We start from the raw sequence: 26,790 nt of genomic DNA, 5'->3' as shown, positions 1-26,790 counted from the left end.
CTTTCCGGCAGTCGTTCTTCCCACGAACCATACGCGACTGGAACAGGAAAGGGAGGTAATGACAGTGGCACGTAAAGTGCCCTCCACCGCACACCGTTGGGTGACTTGCGGAGTATAAATGTGTGGTGGCTTCACATCAAGCAGACTTAATTGTTTCTGTTACCTTTCAATGAACCTCTTTTCTGGTAAATCTCAATTATTTGTTGTAGTTTAGTCAAACACATTCAACAAATGTTTGTGGACTACCTATCTCAAGACTGTTCTGTCAGAACCTTTGAAGAGATTGTTACGTAACTTCAACTGCTAAAATATTATCTTGCTTCTCTTATTAAAGTAAATACTTCAACAAAGGTAACCAGTGGCACGCAAGATTTGTACATTCTTGGAAAGAGAACAACATTTGTCGTAAATTTAAATTTTCATACTTCATGTTTCCATGAATAAAGGAGGAAGGCAGATTACGGTTTAACGTCCCGTCGACATCGAGGTCATTAGAGACGGAGCACGAGCTCGGGTTATTTCAAGGAAAGGTGAAGGAAATCGGCCGTGCCCTTTCAAAGGAACCATCCCGTTATTTGCATGGAGCGATTTAGAGAAATCACGAAAAAACTAAATTTGGACTGCCGGGCGCAGGTGTGAAACGTCGTTCTCCCGAACACGAGTTCAGTGTGCTGACCACTGCGCCAACCCGGTCGGTTCCGTGAATAAGTTTTGGAGAATTGAGAGCAAGTGTCTGAATTAACGATATAGCTTTTTGTTATTTGATCACACTGAAATATTTGATAAATTGTTGACCGATTATAAGTAATTGTTTTTAAGAAACTTTACTTAAATTACAAGTTTTTTCTTAATATGCCAAGGTTCTGTTGTCCTAATTAATAAAATTATTTTGCTAGCAAGTGTTAATATAAATCTTGATACGAATGACGTTCAACCCTTGCTCCAATAGCGCGCACTATAGGTCATAAACCTGAACTGTCCTCTACACAACAATGCTGTTCGAGTTAGTCACCATTCATTTGTAGACATTCACGACATCGCTAAACAAAGACATTAAAACCAGTTTGGAAAAATTCAGGGCTCTACTTCTTGATCCATCATTTTAAAGCCGTTTTAACCTCATCGGGGAAGGAAGTCCGTGAGAAAGTTTTAATGACGTTGGGTGAAAAAGTTTGGCAACGTAGAAAAGGATGTAGCAAATAAACCGCGCAACGGCTGGCAGGCAGCATCTTTCACATATCTTAATCGAGGACGTACTGATGAGGTGATTCGGGGAGACAGACACGTTAGAGTTCACAATAAATAGCTTTAAAATCATTCTGAGAAAAAACGACTCAAGAAGCAAAACCCTCAATTTTTCCAAAGTGGTTTTGACGCCTGGGCTCAACGATGGCGCAGATGTGTACAAGTATTCTTTACAAACATGTGTACCATCAGAAAACAATCTGAGGCTAGTACTAACATTGCCTGCAGGAGCCTTTAGATAGAACTTGAACAGCAAGGATTCCATCATTCTTGCCTGGGCCACTCCTGCAGTCTGCAAATGACTCTCCATGCAGCAGAACACGCAGCGTCCTCCCTACCAGGAAACCATCAATCCATTTGCAAATTCCGTTTCATACCACTTACGATCTTGCATTATTTAGAGAAGGCCGTTGTGGTACTGGATCACATGCTTTCCAAGAATCGGCAAATGCTGGATCGACATGATCGCCTTGATCCATTACTTTCATCGCGTGTAGAAACAAAGCGCTGGCGGTTTCGTACCGCTTGGTTAGTGAGAAGAGGAACGCGGCATCTTTTCAGCGTTCCTTCTTCGCTGTGAGACAGCGGACGCCGCCAACTAAAGTGGCGGCGACGCAGAGGCGCCCTCCTAAGGGTGGTGCAGCTTCCGAGGGGCGGCCAGCAGCCGCACATCCCCCGCAAATTGCCGTCGGCAGGGGCTGTGGCACGTGCTGGCAACGGGGAGGGGGATTGGGGAGGGGGTGGGTGGGGGGTGTGATTGATGAGCGCCGGTGCTGCCGCACGGGCGCGATAAGCGAGCCCGGGGCCGGCTGCGGCGGCGTGCGCGCACATCTGCACGCGGGGACACGCACTCGCAGACACTTATTAAGGGCCGCCCCAGCCGCCGCTCGTCCGCCTCCACCCCCGGCTCGTTGCAAACCGTGAAATCTCGCCTCGTCCGCAACCCAATAAAGCAGCAACACAACCATAAAGTTTATCCTAACCGTAGCGAACTCTCCCATTTCAAATCCAGCGTTAACAGAGCCATTGTAGATAAAGGTCAATAGTCCTCTTACACCGAATAATGCGGCGTAAAGTTAATACACCAGGAAAAATATTCTCATTACTCTCCGATGTACCCTCTAAGACTGTAACTAGGCTGTTTAGGTGTAAGTAGGCTGTTTAGGTTTTTATGCTGGTAACGCCACGTAGCGCTCTGTATGAAAATCACTGACTGTGCTGTGTGCAGTCTGTGGCTGGTTGGCAATGTTGGAATATTCGCTATAGTAGTGTTGGTCAGTTGGATGTGAACAGCGCGTAGCGTTGCGCAGTTGGTGAGCCGCCAGCAGTGGTGGATGTGGGGAGAGAGATGGCGGAGTTTTGAGAGCGGATAATCTGGACGTGTGTCCATCAGAGACAGTAAATTTGTAAGACTGGCTGTCATGAACTGATTATATGTATATGATGCCTTTTGAACACTATTAAGGTAAATACATTGTTTGTTCTCTATCAAAATCTTTCATTTGATAAGTATGCCTATCAGTAGTTAGTGCCTTCAGTAGTTAGTGCCTTCAGTAGTTAGTGCCTTCAGTAGTTAGAATCTTTTATTTAGCTGACAGTATTGGCGCTCGCTGTATTGCAGTTGTTCGAGTAACGAAGGTTTTTGTGAGGCAAGTGATTCATGAAACGTATAGGTTAATGTTAGTCAGGGCCATTCTTTTGTAGGGATTATTGAAAGCCAGATTGCGTTGCGCTAAAAATATTGTGTGTCAGTTTAGTGTTGATCAGAATAAGTAAAGAGCGAAATGTTTGAGTACGTTCAGTTCTGCTCAGCAGTTTGAAAATCAAATAACGTAAGGGGTTTATCAGCACAATCATTCATAAATTTTTGTAAGGGGAGGTTTCAAGACAACCAGGAACGAATTATCCGAATGGGAGGAAAATCGGTAAATGTGATGTACATACACAGATAAACAAATGATTACAATTACAACAACTTAAATGATGAACTCAGAAACTGAGCAAGTCAGTAACGTAATGATCTACCTCTGGCCCTCATGGAATCAGTTGTTAGGCTTGGAACTGCTTAATAAAGTTATTGAATGTCGTCCAACCGGATATTATGCCAAATTCTCTCAAGCTGGCGCGTTAAATCGTCAAATCGCAAGGTGGTTGGAGGGTGCCCAAAATGCTCCAAACGTTCTCAGTTGGGGAGAGATCCGGCTACCTTGCTGGCCAAGGTAGGGTGTGGCAGGCACGAAGACACGCAGTAGAAAATCTCGGTGTGGGCCGGCGGGCCTTATCTTGCTGAAATGAAAGCTCAGGGCGACTCACCATGAAGAGCAAGAAAATGCAGGGCGTAGAATGTCGTCGACGTACCGCTGTGCTGTAAGGGGGCCTCGGATGACAACTGACTGGGTCCTGCCACGAAAAGAAATGGCGCCTCAGATCATCACTCCTGGTTGTCGTGCCGTAAGGAGGGCGGGCGGCCGTCAGGTTGATAAACCACCGGTGCCTGGGGCTCAAATCAGAGCGGGACTCCTCACTGAAGTCAATTCTACTCGTCAATGAGATTCCACGCCGACATTCTTCTCCCCGTTTTGTTTCCCTTCATAGCAAGCCACACTGGACTTACACTCCACCAATATGATGCCCCTCGCACGCGGCGAAAATTTGTACCGCTTTCCTTCGTGCTTCTCATACTTTGCCTTGGCCACCAAGGTGCCCGGATCCGTTCCCATTTGAGAATGCTTGGTGCATTATGCGCAGGGCCTTCCAACCAGCTCAAGATTTTGACGATCTAACGTGCCAACAGGAGAGAATTTGGCATGATATCCATCACCAGAACATCCAACAACTGCACCATTCAAGCCAAGCCGAATACCTGCTTGCATACGGATATGGGCCGGAGGTGGACCAACGCGTTATTGACTTGCTCAATTTGTGAAGCTCTTTCTCTTGAGGAAATCATCCTGCATCACACATTCGGATAATTCCTTCTTCCTGCATCGGTATCGGCTTTTTTTCTTAGATTGTATTTACAAATTAGTAACTGACACAGTTAAATTATCTTGAAATAGTCTTCGGCTTTTATGGCACAAATTAGTTTCTCATTGGAAGAATATTCGGCCTACAGGACGAAGTTGTTATCATACAGTGATCAGAACGCTCGAATTCCGAGTCGACATCCGAAATTTCAGGTTTTATTTCAATTTCTTGGGTTTTACCTACAACAAGGAGACACACATAAATGTTCAGTTTGAGCCAGTACTCTGTCCGTCGTAATAAGCTTGTAAGTAGGCTGTTTAGGTTTTCTTGTAATGCCCTGTAGTACTCTGTACGAAAATCGCTGACTGCGCTGTGTGCAGTCTGTGGCTGGTTGGCATTGTTGGAATATTCGCTATTGTAGTGTTGGGCAGTTGGATGTGAACAGCGCGTAGCGTTGCGCAGTTGGTGAGCCGCCAGCAGTGGTGGATGTGGGGAGAGAGATGCCAGAGTTAGGAGCGGACGATCTGGATGTGTGTCCGTCAGAAAAAGGAAATTTGTTTAATTGGATGTCACGAAATTATATATATGACTTTTGAACGCTATTGAGGTAAATACATTGTTTGCTCTCTATCAAAATCTTTCATTTGCTAACTAAGCCTATCAGTAGTTAGTGCCTTCAGTTGTTAGAATCTTTTATTTAGCCGGCAGTATTGGCGCTCCCTGTATTGCAGTAGTTCGAGTAACGAAGATTTTTGTGAGGTAAGTGATTCATGAAAGGTATAGGTTATTGTTAGTCAGGGCCATTCTTTTGTAGGGATTATTGAAAGCCAGACTGCGTTGCGCTAAAAATATTGTGTGTCAGTTTTGTGATCATCAGAATAAGTAAAGAGAAAACTGTCTCAGTACATTGTGTTTGCTCAGCTGTTTGAAAATCAAATAACATAAGAGTTTTTCCAGCACTGTCATTCATAATTTTTCAAAGGGGACGTTTCAAGCTCACCGGACGAAATAGTCACTCCTTCCAAGACTGCTGTTGGTTCTGACTCCGCGACAGCGGATATTATCATACACCCCCCCCCCCCCACCCCCCCCCCCCCCCAGAAAGAGCATGCTGTTCGCTGTACAAAGTTGGTACCAGGCGGTTATTTGTCCCTCCAACCACGTAAGCCGTGGTGGTGGTGGTGGTGGTATGTGTGTGTGTGTGTGTGTGTGTGTGTTTGTATCAGTTGGTTATACGGAATCGCGTATTAAGGTGCGTCGACGTGCAGACGCGACAGAATGGCAGACAGGAACTATCCTGTTTGGATGTGCGTATAACCACGCCGTGAATAAAGTTGTCTGATTTGTTGGTGCATCCACGAGGATTGTCCAACGGGTCTACAAATAATGTGTGCCGTTCAGTCAAACGTAACTGGACGTAAGAAAAATAGTCTGAAAAATATCCTAAGCGACAGGGACCGCAGACAGGTGTCACACCTTGCCAGTGATTGTTTCAAACCTGACAGGAACTGCTGTCAGTGAGTGCGAGTCTGTCTCAACCACTTCCGAGAGAACACTGCGAAGGGAATTACATGTAACGGATTTTTGGCGTCGGTTATCTTGCAAAAAGCTATTGCTCACAGCAGTAAGTAAACCTGCGAATCTTCAGTGGGCCGAATGAGGCAGAAAGTGGACAGTAGCTCACTGCAGTGTGGTCCGGCGACTCGAGACTTCGCGTCTTTTCAAATGATGCAAGGCGCCGAGTGTACCGACGGTACGATAAGGCGTTTAATTCACAGTCTGTGGTTCTTCGTACCATTGCTCCGGTCTACTCACTCAGATTACAGTAAACGCGAACCAGTACGTTTATTTCGTCGGCCTCAGTGGCAATGGGTTGCCTCTAATACTACATTTTCATGAAGCAGTGGGAATTTTCGTCTTTCAAGGTGACACAGCCTTGTTCACTGTCCTGCATACCTATTATTCGGAACAGCAGTAAGATGTAACAGTCATTTTTACTGCGATTTTGTAGGTTCGCGACCCTGATTACCTACGAATGACTGTAGCTGGATATGGAATAAATAATGTAATGTGTAAACTCTCTTCCTCAGCGAACTGATCCCATTATACAGGCTAGAGGCAGCGTTAGACAACGTCTCCTGGGAATTAGTAACTGTCCGTCCAGTGTGCTTCCCTACGGCACAATTCTTAAAGCTCCACACGATAATTCATTCTTCTTGCAGTTTCTCATGTCAACGAAGAATTCTTCATGTGCCGAAGTTCCTCGATGGTACTATGTCACAGTTCGAAACCGATCACTTCGTTAAAAAATAACAAGCAATTACACAGCACATCCATTTAGTGGCTGGTAGCTCATTTTTCATACAGGAAAAGACAATTCCGTAACGTGCTGCTGGTATTTTCATACCATGCACGACGGATTCAGCGCTTTCAGTGTATCGTTCTTACTAACTGCGTTCCCCTCAGACGAGATCAAGAAAGGTGGGAGATCATAGGAGTTCCTCCGCCCTGCGCGGGGGTCACCATTACCGCAAAACGGCTTTTAAACGCGTAATACACATTATGACCGTGAGTAATGAACTCCTCTTCAAATTACAACAGAGTAATCACACGAGCGAAAATGCAAAACGGATATTATAGTACGAATAATTAAATGAGTAATTAACTAATTAATTTGGGCTTCATCCACTGGTTCCTGGCGATGTCATCAAGCCGTAAATTAACGCCACACACCTGCTGTACCCCCATGGTAAACAATTTAGGGATAGTAACACGGGCAGACCAAATGCTGCTGTCCCGTGGCGAGTCCAGTGAACGCATGAAACCTGCACAAATGCACGGAGAGAAAGTCTAAAGACCTATGCTACGTTTAGTAACACCTTGATTAATGGAAGAAGACGGTGCTGAATACCAAAACGAACGATGAAGAGAAACGGAAACAAGAAATAGAAGTTTAAACGTGCCAAGTTACCTGCCATAAAGAGACAATATCACACTAAAATGAATACAAACACTTTAAAGCGCGAGAAACTTCTTTTTTATGAGGTTTGTGGAGTCGTAGCGCCTGCTCCGTTCACTGCCGCCCTCTATCAGCATGGTATGAGGTCTGAAGATGGTCTAAATCAAACCGAAAATGGTAACCTCATAAAAAGAAGTTTCTTGCGGTTGTGACTGTTCATGTTCATTTTTAAGTACTAAAAAAGCCATTCTCAAAAATTACCTTGTTGTCAATGCCTGTAATTGAACCTGCGTAATAAATTCAGAGTCGACTGTTTATGTTGAGGATAGGAATAAGTCTCTCGTGTCACCTCTCGACGTACACATGTGCTGATTTCGGTTACCATATAATCATTGGGGATATAAATGATCCAAATGTCAGCTCACTACAACAACATATCCTTTGGAGCGCTGTAAATTGATCGATAGAAGGGCTCACGATTTTTTAAGATGTAAGTACGTTTGCCGTGGCACCCAGTTTGCACATGCTAGTGACGCAGATTACGTAGACTGGATAAAGGTATTGTGACGTAGATTACACAGTTTGGATAAAGGTATTGAAGCCTTGTAGTGGGGTGGATCCTCAACACTTCCTCGAAGGACGTGACTATTTTTCCTCATAGCAGTAAGTAACTTAGGATAAAGGCATCTACACTGCCCGCTCTAAAATACGACCGACACACCATTTAATGCCAGTTTCTCAGGCAGCATTTCGAAGACGGGATCAATATGTTGACAGCCATACGTAAGCTACGAGCATTGTCCAGAAAGTAAATTCCGATCGGTCGCGAAATGGAAACCACTGGGAAAATCCGGTAAAACTTTGCACAGATGTGCTGGGCAGTGTCTCTAGTATGTCCATCGATCGTGTCGCGTCGCTCTTTTCAGTTTTGAGTGAACGGTGAGCAGTAAAGATGAGTAGGGAATAGCGTCTCCCGCAAAGTATGAGGGCCTGGTTAGAGATTTCGCCTGTGTCATGCAGCCCACAGAACACAACTGTCGAGCAGTTCCTTCTTCATGCCAATTCTCGGCCGCACCCTGCAGGGGCAATGCATTGGCTCCCCCTGAGTCTTATCTCTGCTCCCAAGAACCGCTGGCTATGAAGACAAAATTTTTCTACAGAGAGCGAGCTGCAAACCAGTGCAGATAACTGGCCGAAAGCACAGGCGGCTGCTTTCTATGACGAGGATATTGGAAAGTTGATATAGCACTACGACAAAACTCGATGTTGGAGCGGCGACTACGTATAGAAGTAGGTGGAACTTGTACCTAACTGTTGCAAATAAAACGTTTCTGGTTTTCACTGTGGTTTCCATTTCGCGACCGATAGGAACTTACTTTCTGGACAACCCTCGTATTACAGGCGAGTCAGCTCCCCTTCCGCTGTCGTTTTATGCAACCAGCAGCGTTATAACTGGCCTTCATACACCACGCGCTAGATTTTCATATTCTCTCGCTCGTTACGCTTCAAATATTAGTCCCACAGAAAAATGAATAGGATCTTTTTGTACGAAATTTAAAGTAGTTAAATCTTGTGCTGAGATCAGTTTTCTCTAGAGTCTATAGTTTTCGAGATATTTAAGAAAAACATACAGAAGTACCCACACTCAGCCCCCACCGGTCTGGATTTCTAGTATGTTATTCATGGCACTCCCTCCTATCACTGTATCAATATTTGCGACTCTACTAATTATCCCCCACATTCGACTTTTTTTGTTTTCGCTGAATGACCTTATTACGCCACCAGCTAAGCAAAGCGCTTACAAACTTTTTAATAAAAAGTTTTTGTAAATTTTACGTTAGAGTTTGGTGAATTTGAGCGTCATAAAGTAAACAATTACATCGTTGCATTCGTCACGCGTTCTGACTATGAAACTAATGTGCTTGTAAGGGTTAAGTCTGGACCGATTTGTCAACGTAATTAGTTTTAGCGTAACGTTTACAAAAGCCGTTTCTCGTTCATTACCGTCACGGGCACGTTTAAATTAATAACGTAAACGAAGTAGCCGACCATTCTAGTGGCGTAATAGCCCAATCAATAGAGACCAAAAAAGGTCGAATATCGGGAATAGTCCGTGTAGTCGCAAATTTTTGTACAGTGGTAGGAGGGAGTGTCATGAACAACGAACAAGAAATCATGGCCAGTGGGGGTGCGTTTGAAGGTCACTTTTGTACGTTTTTCTTGAATAACTCGAAAAGTACGGCCTCTAACGGAAACATATTCCAGTAAAAATTTAACTGCATTAAATTTCCTACAAAAAGGTCATGTTGATTTCTTTGTAGAACTAACAGTTTGCGCAAAGCGAGTGAGAGAATATAAAAATCTTGCGTGTTTTACTAAGGCCACATATAACATTACGGGTTGCATAAAACGACAGAGGCAGGGGCAGCTGAAATACCCGGTTAAAGTGTTGATCTACTTAAAAAAACTACAATTTTTTTCAATCAACTATTTGTATTTGTGCTTCAAATGTACTCTGCGGTCTCCCATTTGAAATCAGTTAAGGTGCTGATCTACACATGGATATTCTATTCTTCTTCCGCTCCTATAAAACGTCCGAGGAAAGTCATACAGTGCTTAAGATACTTGTGCTGCATTATGGAGGAACGGGGTTCATATCCTCGTATAAATAATCTGATTTTCTTCGAGAAGATGGCTGATGATTTCCTATTAATCAGTTATCCAACTAAGCTGTTGTTCTATCTCCAATGAGCTTCATTTCAACGTGACGATAATTTATTGCTTACATTTCTGATTAAAGTAATTTGTCTGCACTTTTTTTCCCTAGAACTTCAGACTTTGCGGAGGAATTGTATTTTCACACATTATTTAATAATCTGATGTAATTATACTGCATCGAAAGCTGCGTGAAATCAGTCTTTGGACTGAAGAGCATAACAACAACAACAACAACATAATCTGTTCACTAAATGAACCCTTATACTGGAAAATGAGTATTTTCAGCTAAAACTGTAGATACAACCACTTGTTCCATGCAACGTCTGTCTAATCCCTGCCACAATACGAGTTTTCGCGAGTTCTCAGGTCTTAATCAGTTACATGCTTTGCGGTTTCCGGTACGTTACAGCACTTCTTTCTGGAACAGTTGTCCATTTGCCTCACGCAAACGGTTTTCCTCTTGACGTCATAACAGAAAAGTCTGACAAGTGAAATCGGCGAAAATTGGCCGCCATAATGCAGTCTCGGAAACTTCCATCGGACGCATTTCTTTCTCGAATCTGTAGTAACCCCTGGAGCCGCCTTTAGAAAACTCGAGCGCCTGAATTTACAGTCGATTAACTTCTTGCCCGGGAGCAATCGATCCGCCATGGAGAAAAGAGAGGCGAGGGGGAGGGGGAGCGTGGCTAGGGAAATGCGGGGATGGTGGGAGGGCCGCAGCGAGAACATCCCTCGCTCTCTCCCCTTTTTCCTTTCTCGCTGTTTTTATTTTTTAAATTATCTTGACAGAAGTTTATCCTTGCCTCCAGAGGCCCCTCCTGCGTGCAGTAAAATTAATTCGCCTCGAAAGGACGGAGCTCAGATCCGATAAACTGCGGCCCAAGAAAGCTGCCTTGTAGTTTCTTCATTAATTTTCATGGAGAAGTCCACGTCGTTGTCTTTGTCGGAACAAATCACCGCTACTCGTTGTCGGAGGTGGGATTACGAAAAAAAAATCCGAAAAATCCGTAGTTTTAAATATTCAATTAAGGAAAGATCGTGCTGTTACTAAATATTTAGACTTGTCCCCATTCTGTATCCTCTTTACGGAAAGCTGAAAATGAAGCTATTATTTAGAATAAATTACCTTTCTTCACTGCGTTTAAACCATTGTCTCTAATAGCTATGAAGAGGGAGGACAGAATTGCTAACGTATTTCACAAAACGTCACCGTCGCTGTAATTAGCGACGCTTACAGTCAGTACAGTGCAAAACTGACTGAGAGCACTGGTCATGTTACTTTTGAGAAAACCTTGCCTATAATTGGCTCTAGTGATTTAGGGAAACAGATGGGATTTTAAACCACGACAGTCACAAGCGTGAGTACAGTGGCTTGCCATATGTGTTACAAACTTACGTCTTGATAGTTTCTGAAGGATGTAGTGATAAAAGAAGGCTAGAGAAAACAGTTTTCCAGCTACCCAAACGCCCGGCTGCAAGCATTGTTGTCCGGTTTGTGACGAATCAGAGTAAGTATGCATTCTCGAAAGACTAACACTTGTAACCGAAAATTATTTGTACTTCAGATATTAATGATTCATTGGTAACAGTCTTGCATTTACTTGAATTTCTCCAGTTTCACCTCTCCAAAGTAGTTCATGTGAGCTGTTTGCAGAAAATGGTTAGTAAATTGTCTTTCCTGGATGACGTGCTTTGTTTTTGTGGCAGGGTAGCATACGAGTAGCAGCTGCTCGCCGCTACAGTATTTCATTTCCTGATGTCATCTGCCCGCTAACTACTAGATCGTTGTCTACGACTCTTGGAATACAGAAAGGAACTTCCTTGGTTCTCCCCGAACCCAGTTGCCAGCTGCATGTGTGGCCCACGTCCTCTTCATTTCCGTTACATTCATACATGCATCTTTTACTCCTGTCCGTTTCCTGACTGAGGAATAAAGAAGGGCATTTAGTCTTGTAGTTGAACTAAAATTGTACTAGACTAGATAAGTGCTAGGAGAAAGAAAGAAGAAAGATGTCGCTTGTTCTTTTCCATAATTGTCAGGTTATCATATCTTTCATACTAAATTTTCACAAATTTCACTATCTCGGTTTCACTAACAAAGGGGCCATCAGACCTGTTAATAATGGATTTTCATAAGTCTTAGATGTGTTCTAGAAGGACTTCCCCTAAGTATATGGCTAGTGTCTTTTCAAGCGAGAGCCCCTAGTGTCCAGGAAAGTCGATATTGGAGATTCATGCATACCTCCTACATCAGTTACGTTTGTCATGATTCGACCAAGTGGGCGTAGCGTAACGGCTAAGGTTAACGAAAACCACACAGGGGATGCGGGTTCAGATCCTGCCCCTGTAATTTTCTCTAGATTGTTGCTTCGTGGTGAGGACAGACTGATAGCCACATTACGATCAAATCTTTGTAGGTGAAAGCATGCACCTGCACCGTAAAAATTACCCCACCAGAATGTCCTGCACTTTTCCAAACCTAAGGTGTTTATTTTTACAGGCAGGTTAAATTTTTCAGGAGAAAAGTTCAAAATGCTGCTGACTTACTGGATACTAATAGAGAAATCACTTCGAGTGAAGATTTCACAAAAATACCTTCTTGAATTCTGCATCAATCTGGTGCTAATAATTGGCAACTAATGCTGTACAATCGCAATAAAGTCATGAGATGTTCAACTGGCTCTTTTATTAGAACATGTCATATGTTATTGGACACTTTCTTTGAGTTGTCAAGGCTGTACGCCTAGTTGGTTAGGAAGGAGATGAAGTATGTGATATCTGAAGATGGGTGTAATCCCGAAACGCGTAACATGTTCTAATAAAAGAGTCAAGTGAACATCTCATGACTTTATTGCGATTGTACAGCATTGGTTGCCAATTATTAACATAAAAGTTATCGCAGGCCTCAGATGGAATTTTATGTCCTGTACATCAGTCTGGTGCAGCTGTTTCCGCAAGAATGTTCAAAAACGCGTGGTTCTCGTGGAAGTTCATTGACGAAAGAGCAATCGTTTTGTAACCAAACAACTGTGCTTTCCGGTATCGGTTCTGAAACATTCGTGCATCCACAAGGCAGTAAGTAACTTTCGTTAAATCTAAGTGGTGCCCTAAGAATTTGTGTTTCGGTTGTTTTTAGTACACATACCATCCACAATTCTGCTGTAACACAAAAGGCGATGCAAGCGATAGCGAGTAAGACGATTCTTCAACCTATACCCTAACAGACATAATACACATTTGAAAATAGTTTGCGGCTGTGATTGATTTATTAATGAAATTAGTATGCTGAAAATGACTCTTTTTGAATAATTTTAAATGAGATATACTATTTAAAAATATCTACGCGATGAAATTAAGAATTAAGAAAACACAGGCAGTATTTGAAGCTGTTGTGTACGACTGAACTTGTATACCTCCAAGCGAATGAAGACTCGTTACAAATAACGCAGTAAGAAACAGAGTCCAGCTACCACAATGTCAACTTGGATGAGGCTCGAGGTACTAAGCACGAACGATGGTGTCGTAGCGAAGGGGCTGCAATTGCAAGTGGTCTGAATGCCTCTCCAGCCAGCCGTCCTATATGTCGGTGGCAGAGGACGCTTGTAGTCCGCAGCCGCTGGAGGCATTGTCCAGTGGGTGCGCACCACTGGGTCCGCCAGATACCGCGCGCCTGCTATCGGCTTCGGACGGATACTTGCAATTCCGTTACCAACGGAAAGATGCGAAAGAACTTGCCCCCCTTCTAACAGCCGTGTTCCGCAAGTCTCTAGAGAAACGGAAGGTTCCAAATGATTGGAAAAGAGCACAGGTAGTCCCAGTCCTCAAGAAGGGTCGTCGAGCAGATGCGCAAAACTATAGACCTATATCTCTGACGTCGAACTGTTGTAGAATTTGGGCCGGCCGCGGTGGCCGAGCGGTTCTAGGCGCTTCAGCCTGGAACTGCGCGACCGCTACGGTCGCAGCTTCGAATCCTGCTTCGGTCATGGATGTGTGTGATGTCCTTAGGTAAGCTAGGTTTAAGTAGTTCTAAGTTCTAGGGGACTCATGACCTCAGATGTTAAGTCCCATAGTGCTCAGAGCCATTTGAACCATTTGTAGAATTTTAGAACATGTTTTTTGCTCGCGTATCATGTCGTTTCTGGAAACCCAGAATCTACTCTGTAGGAATCAACATAGATTCCGGGAACAGCGATCGTGTGAGACCCAACTCGCTTTATTTGTTCATGAGACCCAGAAAATATTACATACAGGCTACCAGGTAGACGCCATTTTCCTTGACTTGCGGAAGGCGTTCGATACAGTTCCGCACTGTCGCCTGATAAGCAAAGTAAGAGCCTACGGAATATCAGACCAGCTGTGTGGCTGGATTGAAGAGTTTTTAGCAAACAGAACACAGCATGTTGTTCTCAACGGAGAGTCGTCTACAGACGTTAAAGTAACCTCTAGCGTGCCACAGGGGAGTGTTATGGGACCATTGCTTTTCACAATATATGTAAATGACCTAGCAGATAGTGTCGGAAGTTCGATGCGGCCTTTCGCGGATGATGCTGTAGTATACAGAGAAGTTGCAGCATTAGAAAATTGTAGCGAAATGCAGGAAGATCTGCAGCGGATAGGCACTTGGTGCAAGGAGTGGCAACTGACCCTTAACATAGACAAATATAATGTATTGCGAATACATAGAAAGAAGGATCCTTTATTGCATGATTATATGATAGCGGAACAAACACTGGTAGCATTTACTTCTGTAAAATATCTGGGAATATGCGTACGGAACGATTTGAAGTGGAATGATCATATAAAATTAACTGTTCGTAAGGCGGGTGCCAGGTTGAGATTCATTAGGAGTGTCCTCAGAACAAAGGAGGTGGCTTACAAAACACTCGTTCGACCTATACTTGAGTACTGCTCATCAGTGTGGGATCCGTACCAGGTCGGGTTGACAGAGGAGATAGAGAAGATCCAAAGAAGAGCAGCGCGTTTCGTTACAGGGTTATTTGGTAAGCGTGATAGCGTTACGGAGATGTTTATCAAACTCAAGTGGCAGACTCTGCAAGAGAGGCGCTCTGCATCGCGGTGTAGCTTTCTGTCCAGGTTTCGAGAGGGTGCGTTTCTGGATGAGGTATGGAATATATTGCTTCCCCCTACTTATACCTCCCGAGGAGATCATGAATGTAAAATCAGAGAGATTCAAGCGCGCACGGAGGCTTTCCGGCAGTCGTTATTCCCGCGAACCATACGCGACTGGAACCGGAAAGGGAGGTAATGACAGTGGCACGTAAAGTGCCCTCCGCCACACACCGTTTGGTGGCTTGCGGAGTATAAATGTAGAATGTAGAACTTAGCGACGCCCATAGGGTGGTACCTATACTTGATATTTCAGAAACCTTATCGGCTGCATGATAGCCGTTAAACTTAGCCGCTGCATTACGTCACTTGCTCGAATCAAGACAAACGTTACGGGTACAGCTGGTATCCGTAAACCTTCAACATCGATTTTCTCGGTAACTAGAGGCTGCCGCACGAAATGCTCTTAGGCCGGTACACTGAGCACGTCCTGCCCTCTCTGCAATCTAGCGCTCTTCAAAATTCACGATTAACAAGTCAGATCGTCTCCTCGGGAAGAGTAAATTATTTTACATTTACGCGTCACGGAGCATATTCTATCTTCTCCTTATCTTACTCGGCAGGACCGATAAGGGATCGTTAGAGACAAGTAAAGATAAACTCTGACTGCCTTAGCCGCCCACTCGCTATCTCTGTCGCTCGCCAGAGACCTAATTCGGCCTCTGCGTGTTAAAAGAGTCGACAGGCGTCATCCTGCGAACTCTCGGCAGAGAAAGAAAAGAGACGCGGAGCCATTCACGAACTGTGAAATGCGGTAACATGAAACCGAATAAGGATGAGCGCGACCGGAGGGTAAAGAGAAGGGGGAACGGAGGGATGACGGAGGCGAAAGGAGAAAGGGTGAAGCGGCTTTCAACAGCCCGGCGGTCTGCCACTGTGAAACAAACGACAGCGTCGGCCGTCAGGGGCGGCCGGGAGCTGGGGGCACGGAGGCGGCGGAGGCGCAGGCAGCTGATTAAAAAGCGAGCGGGCCCGCGCCATTGACTGGCGTGAGCGATCAGCCGGCGCCCATTGTGTGCGGCAGCGCGCATTATCCGGCACGGCTCGCGGCCCGCCGCCTGGCAATCAGGCGCCGTGACAGCGCCGCGACGCCGCCCCCGGCGCTGGCGTCGGCGTCGGCCGCGGCTCGCGCGATGGACACTGCGCGCTGCCGCAGACAGGGGGAGGCGCGGGGCGGGGGGCGGGGAAGGGTGGAAAAAAGGGAGGCGGGCGCGGCGCGGCGCGGCGCGGCGCGGCGCGGGCAATCATCAATTATCGACGGCCGCTGGAAGTAATTAGTCGCTTTGTCTCGCCGAGTGTTTTCCTCTCTCTTCGTTAGCGTCCCTCGCGCCGAGAGTCTCTTTACGCGCTCGGAATTCGAAATGCCGGCGCTTCACTCGCAATCTGCGTCTCTCTGTCGGAGCGAGAAATGGTCGAGCGCCGGACAAAGGAGGACGCACCCCTTACCCCGTGCCTGCATGATCGCACGCCGGAAACAGAACTGGACGAAAAAAAAAATTGATCATTATTGAGGCGGCGATAGTGATGGACATTCAATGCCAAATTAGTGGTTTCGGCTATGCGAATGTGGAGAAAACTCGAAAAACACTTAGGAAACACTGTTCACAATTTCCAGTTTAGTTTGTTTCCAAATATACGGGCTTTCACGACATCTCTGTCATTCCCCACGAACATCAGCTATCCAGTCACATTATGTGACCATCAGTCAAAAGCCTGAATACCCCCGTTCTGCAGCGTGGACGTACAAGAAGGGTGTCAGTGAGGTTCTGGAAGGGGCCGACAGGGATGTCGACCAGTGCCGACTCTAGTGCAATGGCCAGCTGCGCTAGGTTTCTCGTTAAAAATTCATGGCACGAAGAGCCTCACAGAGCTAGTCCCACAGATTCTCAGTTGCGTTTAAAATTGGCAAAGGGACTAAAGTGAACTCATCCTGGTGCTGTTGAAATTCAATCTTAATTGTGGTTCCTCTCTTCTGACCCCAACCCGACGGATACCTATGGTAGATCGGGGAAAACCACCGTTCAGGTCGTGTTGTCGGCGGGGCCGGGAGGTGTTTGCGCCTGATGCACTCTACTAGGAGCCCTGTAGGCTCAACACAAACCGTTCGCGTCATTACCTTATTACTTTTACCACAAGTACCCTTTCATTAGCAACTTTGAGCCAAGCACAAAATCAGTTACCTCTCTATTGAATATCGTAAACAGTTTAGCAGGCTGGACATGGAGGTCTTAGTCTTAGTTTCTAGCTTTAACGAACCCTAATCTCTTCTAGTTAAGTTTTTAGGATGGTAGATGTTAAAGGCATGGTGACTGAGGCCAGCGTCTTGAGGGTCATTCCAAGACCCGGGCCGCCGCCCACAACCAGGTGACGAGCAATATTATACCTATCCTTTCTCTATTCAATTCTCTTCCTTCCTTCTTTCTAAATATTTAATTTCGTTTTGTTTATTAATATCTCGCTTGATTTTGTATCAGTTATAAATTTTTATAATGCTGCGGCTAAGTGGCAACATACGATCCACCATAAGAAATTAGACGGTGGGTCATAAAATATAAGCAGCTAGTGAAAAAAAAAGTGTTAAAACCATGCACGTACACTGTGAGCTGTGTGACACGTTGCATTGTCCTGCTGGTAGATGCAATCGCACTGAGGAAAAACAAACCGCATGTAGGGGTGGTTCAAATGGCTCTGAGCACTATGGGACTTAACTTCTGAGGTCATCAGTCCCCTAGAACTTATAACTACTTAAACCTAACTAACCTAAGGACATCACATACATCCATACCCGAAGCAGGATTCGAACCTGCGACCGTAGCGGTCGTGCGGTTCCAGACTGTAGCGCCTAGAACCGCTCGGCCGGCAATTTTCCGGGAATTTTTCCCACAATTTTCATATTACCACTATCATAAGACAGTTTTACTCCAGTGACGGCCAGAAGGGCAATGTCAAATCAAGGGTAAAGTCAAATCAAATGTAGTTTGAAAGTTCGAGTTACAGAGATCCAGGGCCACACGGAGGCAATCCTCGTACGACGTGCCTCAGCCGACCCGGAACACCTTTTGATAGCCATGAACCATTGTCACTTTAAGAAATCTTGCAAAGGTAGTGTTATATTGCCGGTCGGATTCCGCCAGACGATGCTGTCTCCAAAGGTAGTCCATGAAAGAGCCAGCATCAGTTAGGCGAAGGTCATAAATCGTGAAAACGGTGTGGCCCAAGAGCCACACCATTGCGCTACGTCGTGTTCGGGGGTTGGTCTGAACGTCAGGGGTGAGGAACCAGTCGACTGACACATTGTCCGGTGTAGTCCCACCGATCAGCGCTAGTAGCACACGCGCAAGGTCCCACACTTCTGTGACGTGAGGGCATAAGAGACGATGCTCTCTGGTGTCTACGTCACCACACCGGCCGCAAGTAGCCGAGGGCCGTAGGCGGATGGCCGCCGGGCGATGATTAGTGGGTATTAAATTGTTTACCACGCGATACCACAGCGCCGAAACTTCCGTGGGAAGGGCTGGATGGTTGATATTGGCTCAAGCTTGGCGCCAGATGACCGACGGTCGTCTGTCTTCCAATTTATGTGGTGTGGGCTGGCCACGAAGTGCCTGGTAAAGGCGTGCCTTGTCAGTGGCCACCGTTAGGACGTAACTTCGATTGAGGTCGCCGCCGATGAACAGCAGTCAGCATGGGTGCATGAACCAGGCGCCTGCTGTCGAGGCCCACACGTTGCAACTTTCGCTGAACGGTCGTTGAGGAGACACTTTGGTAGCCCCTTGGTTCGCCTGGACGGTCAGTCGCTCAACAGTTGCACGTCTATTCGCACGTAAACATCTCTGCAGCCGTCGTTCACCCCTGTCACCTACGGCCCGTGTCGCACCGCAGCTGCCTCGGCGCCTGTCTCTCATAGCGCCATTTTGTCGTATACGGTACCGTATGCTGTATCCACGGCGGCACGCAACCACTTAAAAAACTTAGCCGTTTCGGAAATGCTTCTACCCTTGGCGCGAAAGCCAATGATCATGCCCTTTTATCTCCGTTTCCGCATTACGACAATGACACCACTGTTTTGTGTGGCCCCTCCCTCAACACGGTTCATACAGCTTCCACTCCTGGTGCTGCCACCTGCCGTGTGTGAGTGGCTATTGCACGATGACGTCGAACATAGGCGATGGCCACATTAATGTCAGTGGTCCGTGTATATCTACTTAAGATTTACAAACGTTTCCCACAATTGCTTGATAACCGTATGACAAAGAGGCTGGGATGCCTACTGCTTAAGACACTGGACTTATATTGAATAGCACCGGGAATTGAGTTCCGCTTCCGGCCGTAAACTTTAAGTTCCTGTACTTCTCTTCAAATGATTATAGCCAATGTCACGAGGGTGGCTTTGCAAAGGACACAATTTCTCTTTTTTCCTTGTCCACTCGCAGACTGTGCTTCATCTTTAATTACCTCCTCGTCGTGTAGTGTTTCCAGCGTCATACCTTTTCTGGGATATCGGTAAACTCATTTTTACGATAAGGTATCGATACGCCCATTTTGTGATTTTCGAGTCGGATGTTTTCAATCTGTTTTTTTTTATTCCAACAAGTGAGTTTATTTACTTCAGGTTCTAGTACTTATTTCGGAAATATGTACATTTTTGTCGTGTTGTAAACTTTCTGTTACTAAAAGCGTTATTAAGTATGAAACAGAAATATTTACAGTAACAATATCAAAATCCAGAATGATTTCGCAAATCAACTACTCTAAAGGTAACATGTAATTGTTTATGACTTCTATGGTTTTTACACCATCTTTAACAAACGTATACATTTTGCGCAGCACGAATTGTGTAGTGGATGTGGTAGGATCTGTTTGTAATATGCACTTGTGATTGAAAAAAATGTGTTAACAACAACATTATGTAGACACTTATGTTCTTCCATTCGTCTGGAATATACTGACAGCTAGTTTCACAAAGTGGAATATTTACGTTCGCAATACACGTGATCGTGACACAACACAAGCATTGAGAGATTACACAGCCAGAATCTACACACAGCAATATAGCAGTGATAGCGGTCGGATGCGAAATGTACAGTATTGCTATGTGAAGATTTCACTGTGGCTAACCTTTCAGATTTTCAAAGAGGTATAATTGCTGGACTGTGTGTTAAAGAAGCCTCACAACACCGCAATTATTATTCGAGAAGAGAAAGTGTCGACAGTGAGGTAATGATGGTTTGCTTCAAAAAGAGAACTAAATTATCTGCCAAGAACAATACTGGCCAGAAGTGGAAGCCGTCTGACAAAGACAGAAGGTCTTTCAGACCAGGAAGTACAACGGGACCATAGATAACATAAGGTGGTGAGAACTGCTGGACATTGTAGGTCAAAAGTTATTCGTGAACTGCATGTGGCAGAAACTATAACAAAAAAAAAAAAAAAAAAAAAAACTGACTGTACCACATGTTGCCTTCAGGCGATTAAATTGGTGTTGCAAGCTACCAACTGAAGACGAGGAATGTCATCTTTACATTATTCACGATAAATGGACCCATTTCTGTTTGGATAAAGCCAGAAGAAGCCTATTGGGTTGGCTGTCTCCACCCTGCGGTCAGGCGTGGCGGGAACTGACTGAATCCGTGGGAGTGCGATAACGTAACACGGTCTTGGCCCACCTCTTGTCCGGCATGGGTACGTATTACGTTGAGTATTGTCGCGACCATCCTGACAAAGTGCTGCATGCCGAGTTCCCGAGTAATAGACCTGCTCCCATTCTCACTTTAAGAATTATTTGGTTTAATGTACAAAACGATGAAGAACAAGGCAAAAAGCGGGCGTACAGTCCTCTGGTCTTAATCTACCTGCTAACCGAACGTATGTAGTGACATCTTTGCAAAATGAGTGAGCTATTACTCTCTGACCATTGTGAATGACCCATTTGTCCATCTCACTTCTGATACAGACTGTAATTTATGTAGAAGAGGGGCCTACAGCGCATTAGCAAAAAGGTTTCCTCTCTTTCAGAGGCACGCATAGTATATTGCCAAACCCTGAACAGAACAATGACACTGTTTCCGCGATTTACAGATAACCTGTCCGCAGCTCGTGGTCGTGCGGTAGCGTTCTCGCTTCCCGCGCCCGCGTTCCCGTCGGGGTCAGGGAGTTTCTCTGCCTCGTGATGACTGGGTGTTGTGTGATGTCCTTAGGTTTGTTAGGTTTAAGTAGTTCTAAGTTCTAGGGGACTGATGACCATCGATGTTAAGTCCCATAGTGTTCAGAGCCATTTGAACCATTTTTTAGATAACTAACCAGCAGTACACGAAAAATTGCATATCAAAGGCAGGTATGGAAACGTAAAGTATCTAAATGGAATACGATTCCCTTTCCTATGAGAGTAATTCATGTTTTATGAACTGCAGGAAAGGACAATAAAAGTGAGGTGAGCTGTGTCAAAAGGGAGAGAAGAAAAGGAAAGAAAGAAGAGGCGAGAGGGGAGTTGTAAATGAGTTCTGAGCGGGGCCAGTCTGTGCTGAGGACAGAACCGTAGGAGGAGGTGTGGAGTGCAGTAATCGCCAAAGCTCGCCGCAGCGGGGAGTAATTACGTGCCTTTGTTCTTAGCCGCTGCGCGCCTTGCGGCGTCCACATCCAGCTGCACTTCCAAGAAACTAACATCTTCAAAGCCCTAGTTGCCTTGTTCCAAATCTTTCTCTTGACCTATCCTCGTTTAACCGTAGGCAAACACTACACTAATGTATTGTATTATTCGTTTATTACGTGTAAGGTCAGAGGCAACAATGCACAATTTAACGTGATCTCAAATCGGGACACATTGTTTCTAACTTTCTTTTCGGCAGGAATACAGAGAACAGATTGCACAGCACGGAAGCCGGATTTAAACTCTTTACCGTGATGCTGCGCCTGTAACACTAGTGAAGAGATTTGTAAGCCATCGGGTGCTACACAAGCAAACAACGAGTGAAAATGATCCCACGTAAACAAATTTTAAATGAAGATCACCTTTTAAAATGTTGTTCATAATGTATCGTAAAGCTAAAAACCGACGAAACTGCATATCTGTGGTCAACAGTTGTTTGTCTTTCCCAACAGTCATCATCAGAGATTCAGACTGCAGGAGCTCTGACACGTAAAATCAAACACGATACGATGATAAACTAAAGCGCCTTTACTGAGAAACATAGTAACATTTCGAAATCCTCAACAAATGTAAAATACGTAGAGCCTGTAGTAACATATTCATGGTGCCTTGTACTGTTCACAATTTTCGCTCTTACTGGTGGCGTATTCACAGCAAGACTGTTATATGATAGTAAGCGTTGAACCATTCCAATATCCAATTTCTCATCTTTTTATTTTTCAGTATCGCTGGATCTGACACGAAACAAATAATTTGTTCGAACAGATGTATGTAACTCAGTACTACTATCTAGTTACCCACCCGAGAGTTACAACGAAGTGCAGTACATGCAGTGCGTAAAAAATGCACAAAACATATGACCTCAAAGAAGTGCTTGAGGTAGCCCCAATACAGTAAGCAATTACAGCTGTTATCAGTGATTTTACAAAAGTAGATTAAATGGAAGAAAATACTGGCTTGGAGAAATTACTTCTCAATTGCGCGTCCTTTTAATTTTTATATTTTCTTATAGTCTGACATTTTGCTCTTACAAGGAAAACATCATTACGTTGCTTCCCTATAAAGGGTTATTTTCTTGCTGTTTGTGAATAGCATGTCTTTTCCAGATTTATAACTTCGATTAATATCTGTACACCTCTCTATTCTTTTTTAGCTTTCTGTCGTCGACTTGCCTTTCAGTATTTGATGTAAGGAAATCTAAATACTAGCCCGCCTTTGTCGCCTCAGATTGGACCATTCCACATTTTGTATAGCTCAACTGAGCTTACCGATTCATTTTTGGAACTGTCTCACTCACTACTCGGGAAAGTTGTCGCGGAACATTGCTGCACAGTCCGCCATGTATGGTAATGGCTGGAATGGCAGCTGACCACCAACGTCAATAAACGTAAAGTATTGCTTATAAATAATCAGAAAGAGTCATTACTGTTCAATTACACTGTCGGCGACAAATCATGGATACTAGTTGTAGGAAAGGCAGATGACATTCACTCGAATAATCCAAAGGAAATGTAATACATCCAAGAAAGTTCTCTTTCAACCGACACTTGAGTTTTGTTCAGCAGTCCTAGACCTTTACCAGACAGCATTAGTACAGAAGATAGTGAAGACACAAAGAAGACGGGCAGGTTTCGTCACGATTCGTTTAGCAAATGCGAGAACTTCACGTAGATGCCTACCAAACTCCAGTGCAGACGTTATAAGAGATGCTCGGTGGATCATAAGATTACGAGAGCGTTTCATGAAGAGTCAGGAAATATTTAACTTGAAACTTCATGGGAGATTAAAACTGTGTGCCGGACCGAGACTCGAACTCGGGACCTTTGCCTTTCGCGGGCAAGTGCTCTACCAACTGAGCTACCCAAGCACATGAGGACGGCTCGTGAGTCGTGCTTGGGTAACTCAGTTGGTAGAGCACTTGCCCGCGAAAGGCAAAGATCCCGAGTTCGAGTCTCGGTCCGGCACACAGTTTTAATCTGCTAGGAAGTTTCATATCAGCGCACACTCCGCTGCAGAGTGAAAATCTCATTCTGCAATATTTAACTTGCTCTCACATACATCTTGGGAGATGACTACAACCAGAAAATTTAAAAAAAAACTATAGGCTCACCTACAGTCGAAAATGTGTGAATTCCTAAGGAACCCAACTGCTGAGGTCATCGGTCCCTAGGCTTACACACTACTTAAACTAACTTACGCCACGGACAACACACAGACGCATGCCCGAGGGAGGACTCGAACCTCTGGCGGGAGGGGCCGCAGAATCCGTGACATGGCGCCTCAAACAGCGCGGACACTCCGCGCGGCACTTGCAGTCGATCTTTCCTCTATCACTGACGAATGAAACAGGAAATGGTGGTGGTGGTGGTGGTGGTGGGGGGGGGGGGGGGAGGAGGAAACTAGGCAGTAACGCAATTACATTAGTACCAGAAATACCCTCTGCCACTCATCGTAAGGTGGGTTTGGAATACGCTGATGTCTGTTCAGCATTAGTAGTGCAACTTGTAACCAGCGTGAGTAGTAGTGAACGAGCGGCTGAAAAACTCTGCTCCTTTAAAGTTGTTTATTAGTGCATGCAATTGGCAGCATCATTTCCCAGCGTCGATTCGGTGGCTTCCGCCCCGCCAGAGTGCTTTGAGGCTGTCAGAAGCACGGAATGAGCCCACACAGGGACTACAATTTGCGACCGGTGGGTGGCATTCGGCTTTATTGGCGCGGAGGCCCGTATTTCGGGCAGCTGACAAATCCCCGACTTTTCCGTCAGCGGCCGTGTCAGCGCCCGTAGTCGCCCGCGGGGGTGGCTGCGTCGGGGGCGGCGGTGATCGATGCGCGAGCGGAGTGGAGCGGAGGCGGCGGGGGTGGAGGCCCGGGGGGCTGCGAGGCGAGGCACAATTAGACGGCCAGGCGCGTGTCGGGCCGGCAGCGCGCTCATTTATCATCGCGCTAAGTCGCGCCCATCCGTTACTGTCCCGTAGCTCAGTAGCAGCAGCAGCAGCAGTAGTAGTAGTAGCGCAGCCACTGGCGCCGCCAAGTGGCCGCGCCGACTGCCAGCCACTACAGTACGGCGGCCATTCACCTAACAGGCACTGAGCGAGCCCGAGCAGGGACCACCTGAGGACGAAAGCTGTGAAAGCCCACATCAGTTTCACACTTTCTCTACGTCATGACGGGCAGGAAGTTTAGTACTATGCAGAAGAACAATAAGAGCACGTACCACGCGTATTATCAGCCAACTACTTTTACGAATTCCTCGATGGTACCTACTTCACTGACAACGCCGCTGCTACGTGCACTCGCGTGTAACTTAATTGGAAAAAACGACCAAGCAGCTCTGAAAGCGATAGCGGCAAGTCGTGGGATGGGCTCCACGAGGTAATGAAAGCGTTAGGTAGCTATTTTAACGCCACGACCACCGAAACGCCGTCCACAAGATGGGGAGATTTCCACAGCTGGGCAGATGGAGTAGGCGCGTGCATCTCGTTCGATGCTCCAAAAGTACTCTAAAGGATTGAGTTTCAGTGCCCCGAAGACCACAACAACCATCCTCACGTTTCCCCAAAAAATTTTGCTGAACTCTGAGAGCGAAGGTGAATCGTGTTACTCAAGATGAAGATCAGTTGCAACTGGAAAGCCGATGCCTTTGATTGGAAAGTAGGTTCCTGGATCCTTCACCTGCGGAAGATACGTCTGTAAGGGGATCAGTGTCACGCTTTCGCACGAAAATACTTCGACCACCTGCCTGAATGGTGGCCATTTGTGGTGCACCAAACATTTTCTCATCTGACTATAGTCGAACTTGTACCTGTCATCAGAGATTACCAACATGAACAGTGCCTCATTAGTCAGGCGAGTTTTTTCAACCCTATGCTGGCGTCGGTTAGATTCACCGGCGACAGATGTACCATTTCATCCTTCGCTTCTACTCCTCGCAGATGTAGTACGTACTGACCGAAAGTATCTTCCTCTGAATGTGGTGGACGATATGGCTAGTGTGTTGTGGTGCAATTGTCTTGTATAATAAAAGGGATGCCATTAACTGACATTTACTAGAGGTGGCCAAAGGTACTATCATCTTGACATAAAGATCTCGAACAACATTCTCATCTCTTCGCCTAACATCACTTCAGCCATCTATATTACCCACTGTCACAATTACCAATTAACTCAATGGCACACAGAATTAAATTGTTATCACAAGTGATAAGTAACGCATGCTGTGTCCTGTACCACACCCAAGTGAAGGCTAACTTCCTAGTGCTGTAAATTTCAGGATTAGAATTTCGACAGTCTCGTTGTCCTCTTCATTTACTCGCACTTGAACAACACGCCGGCAGTTGCTTCAGACGATTTATGCTTCTCGGTCAGCTGAAAAAAGAATTAATGCAGAAAATTTGTAACATTCATCTTCTGATCCATACCTGCTGCTGCTTCGGTTGTGCTTAATCTTTCTTGTCAAAGCATTCCATTCTGCCGCTCAATTGTCACCGCCTCGTTAAAGTGTAGCTACAACTAGGGATGTGCGATGGTGGCAAATAAACTATGATGATTTTATCATAGACGTATAACCATTGACGGTAAACGACCACAAAACTTTGATATTTTTAACATTTCAGCAAGTTACGGGATGACGCAAAAGACAACACACAAATACATTTAATGTAATTTTTATTCATAAAAAATAGAGGAACAATCAAGAATAGGTATCTCGTCATCTCTTGTCTGGAGATTGTAAAAATAACATATTTGAGAGAAATTTCACCTTCTCTCTACTGAGTTGTCAACAGCGAGCATAATCAGCGTTTGAGACTAGCCTTTCAGAAGCTGACAATGTGGCTACACAGCTCAAACGTAAGAGTGCAATTTTCTGTAGCTTTTGCAGCTCTGGACAGTTTATACCGATGACGTGATTTCATAGTTCTAATGGATTTTGTTTAAGATTTATATGTCTCTCTTTGAGAAAATAACAAAGCTGTGATGGTAACGATTCAAATTTCCAAATTATCCTTTTCTTATCTCGTTTTATCTTTTCTCCGTAAAACAAATTTGGTGTCTCTGTTTTCCTATGTTACCCACACTACTTGACACCACGAAAGCACGAACTGAATGAACAATGAAAGGCATTGGTCCA

The 26,790-nt window shown here is 45.2% G+C and overlaps 1 protein-coding gene across 1 annotated transcript; it reads right to left on the bottom strand.

Annotated features, from left to right (window-relative positions):
* Window positions 1-1,802: 1,802 nt before the first annotated feature.
* On the bottom strand, window positions 1,803-24,601 carry LOC124613682 (formin-like protein 3). Its single transcript, XM_047142398.1, has 2 exons — window positions 24,405-24,601; window positions 1,803-2,076 (listed from the first exon to the last, which is right to left on the bottom strand). Exons 1-2 carry the CDS (start codon window positions 24,599-24,601, stop codon window positions 1,803-1,805), a joined length of 471 nt encoding a protein of 156 aa, XP_046998354.1.
* Window positions 24,602-26,790: the final 2,189 nt, after the last annotated feature.

Source organism: Schistocerca americana, chromosome 4 (assembly GCF_021461395.2).
Source record: "Schistocerca americana isolate TAMUIC-IGC-003095 chromosome 4, iqSchAmer2.1, whole genome shotgun sequence".
Lineage (NCBI taxonomy): Eukaryota > Metazoa > Arthropoda > Insecta > Orthoptera > Acrididae > Schistocerca > Schistocerca americana.
Note: the sequence above shows the minus strand (reverse complement) of the source record. Positions and strands in the feature narration are given on the sequence as shown.

What these genes read in the sequence shown, in the direction of transcription:
- LOC124613682 (XM_047142398.1), bottom strand. Translation starts at nt 24,601, where the DNA reads ATGATAAATGAGCGCGCTGCCGGCCCGACACGCGCCTGGCCGTCTAAT. An exon ending in GACGGAAAAGTCGGGGATTT is followed by an intron (nt 2,077 to 24,404) that starts GTCAGCTGCCCG and finishes CCCCGCGTGCAG; the next exon opens with ATGTGCGCGCACGCCGCCGC.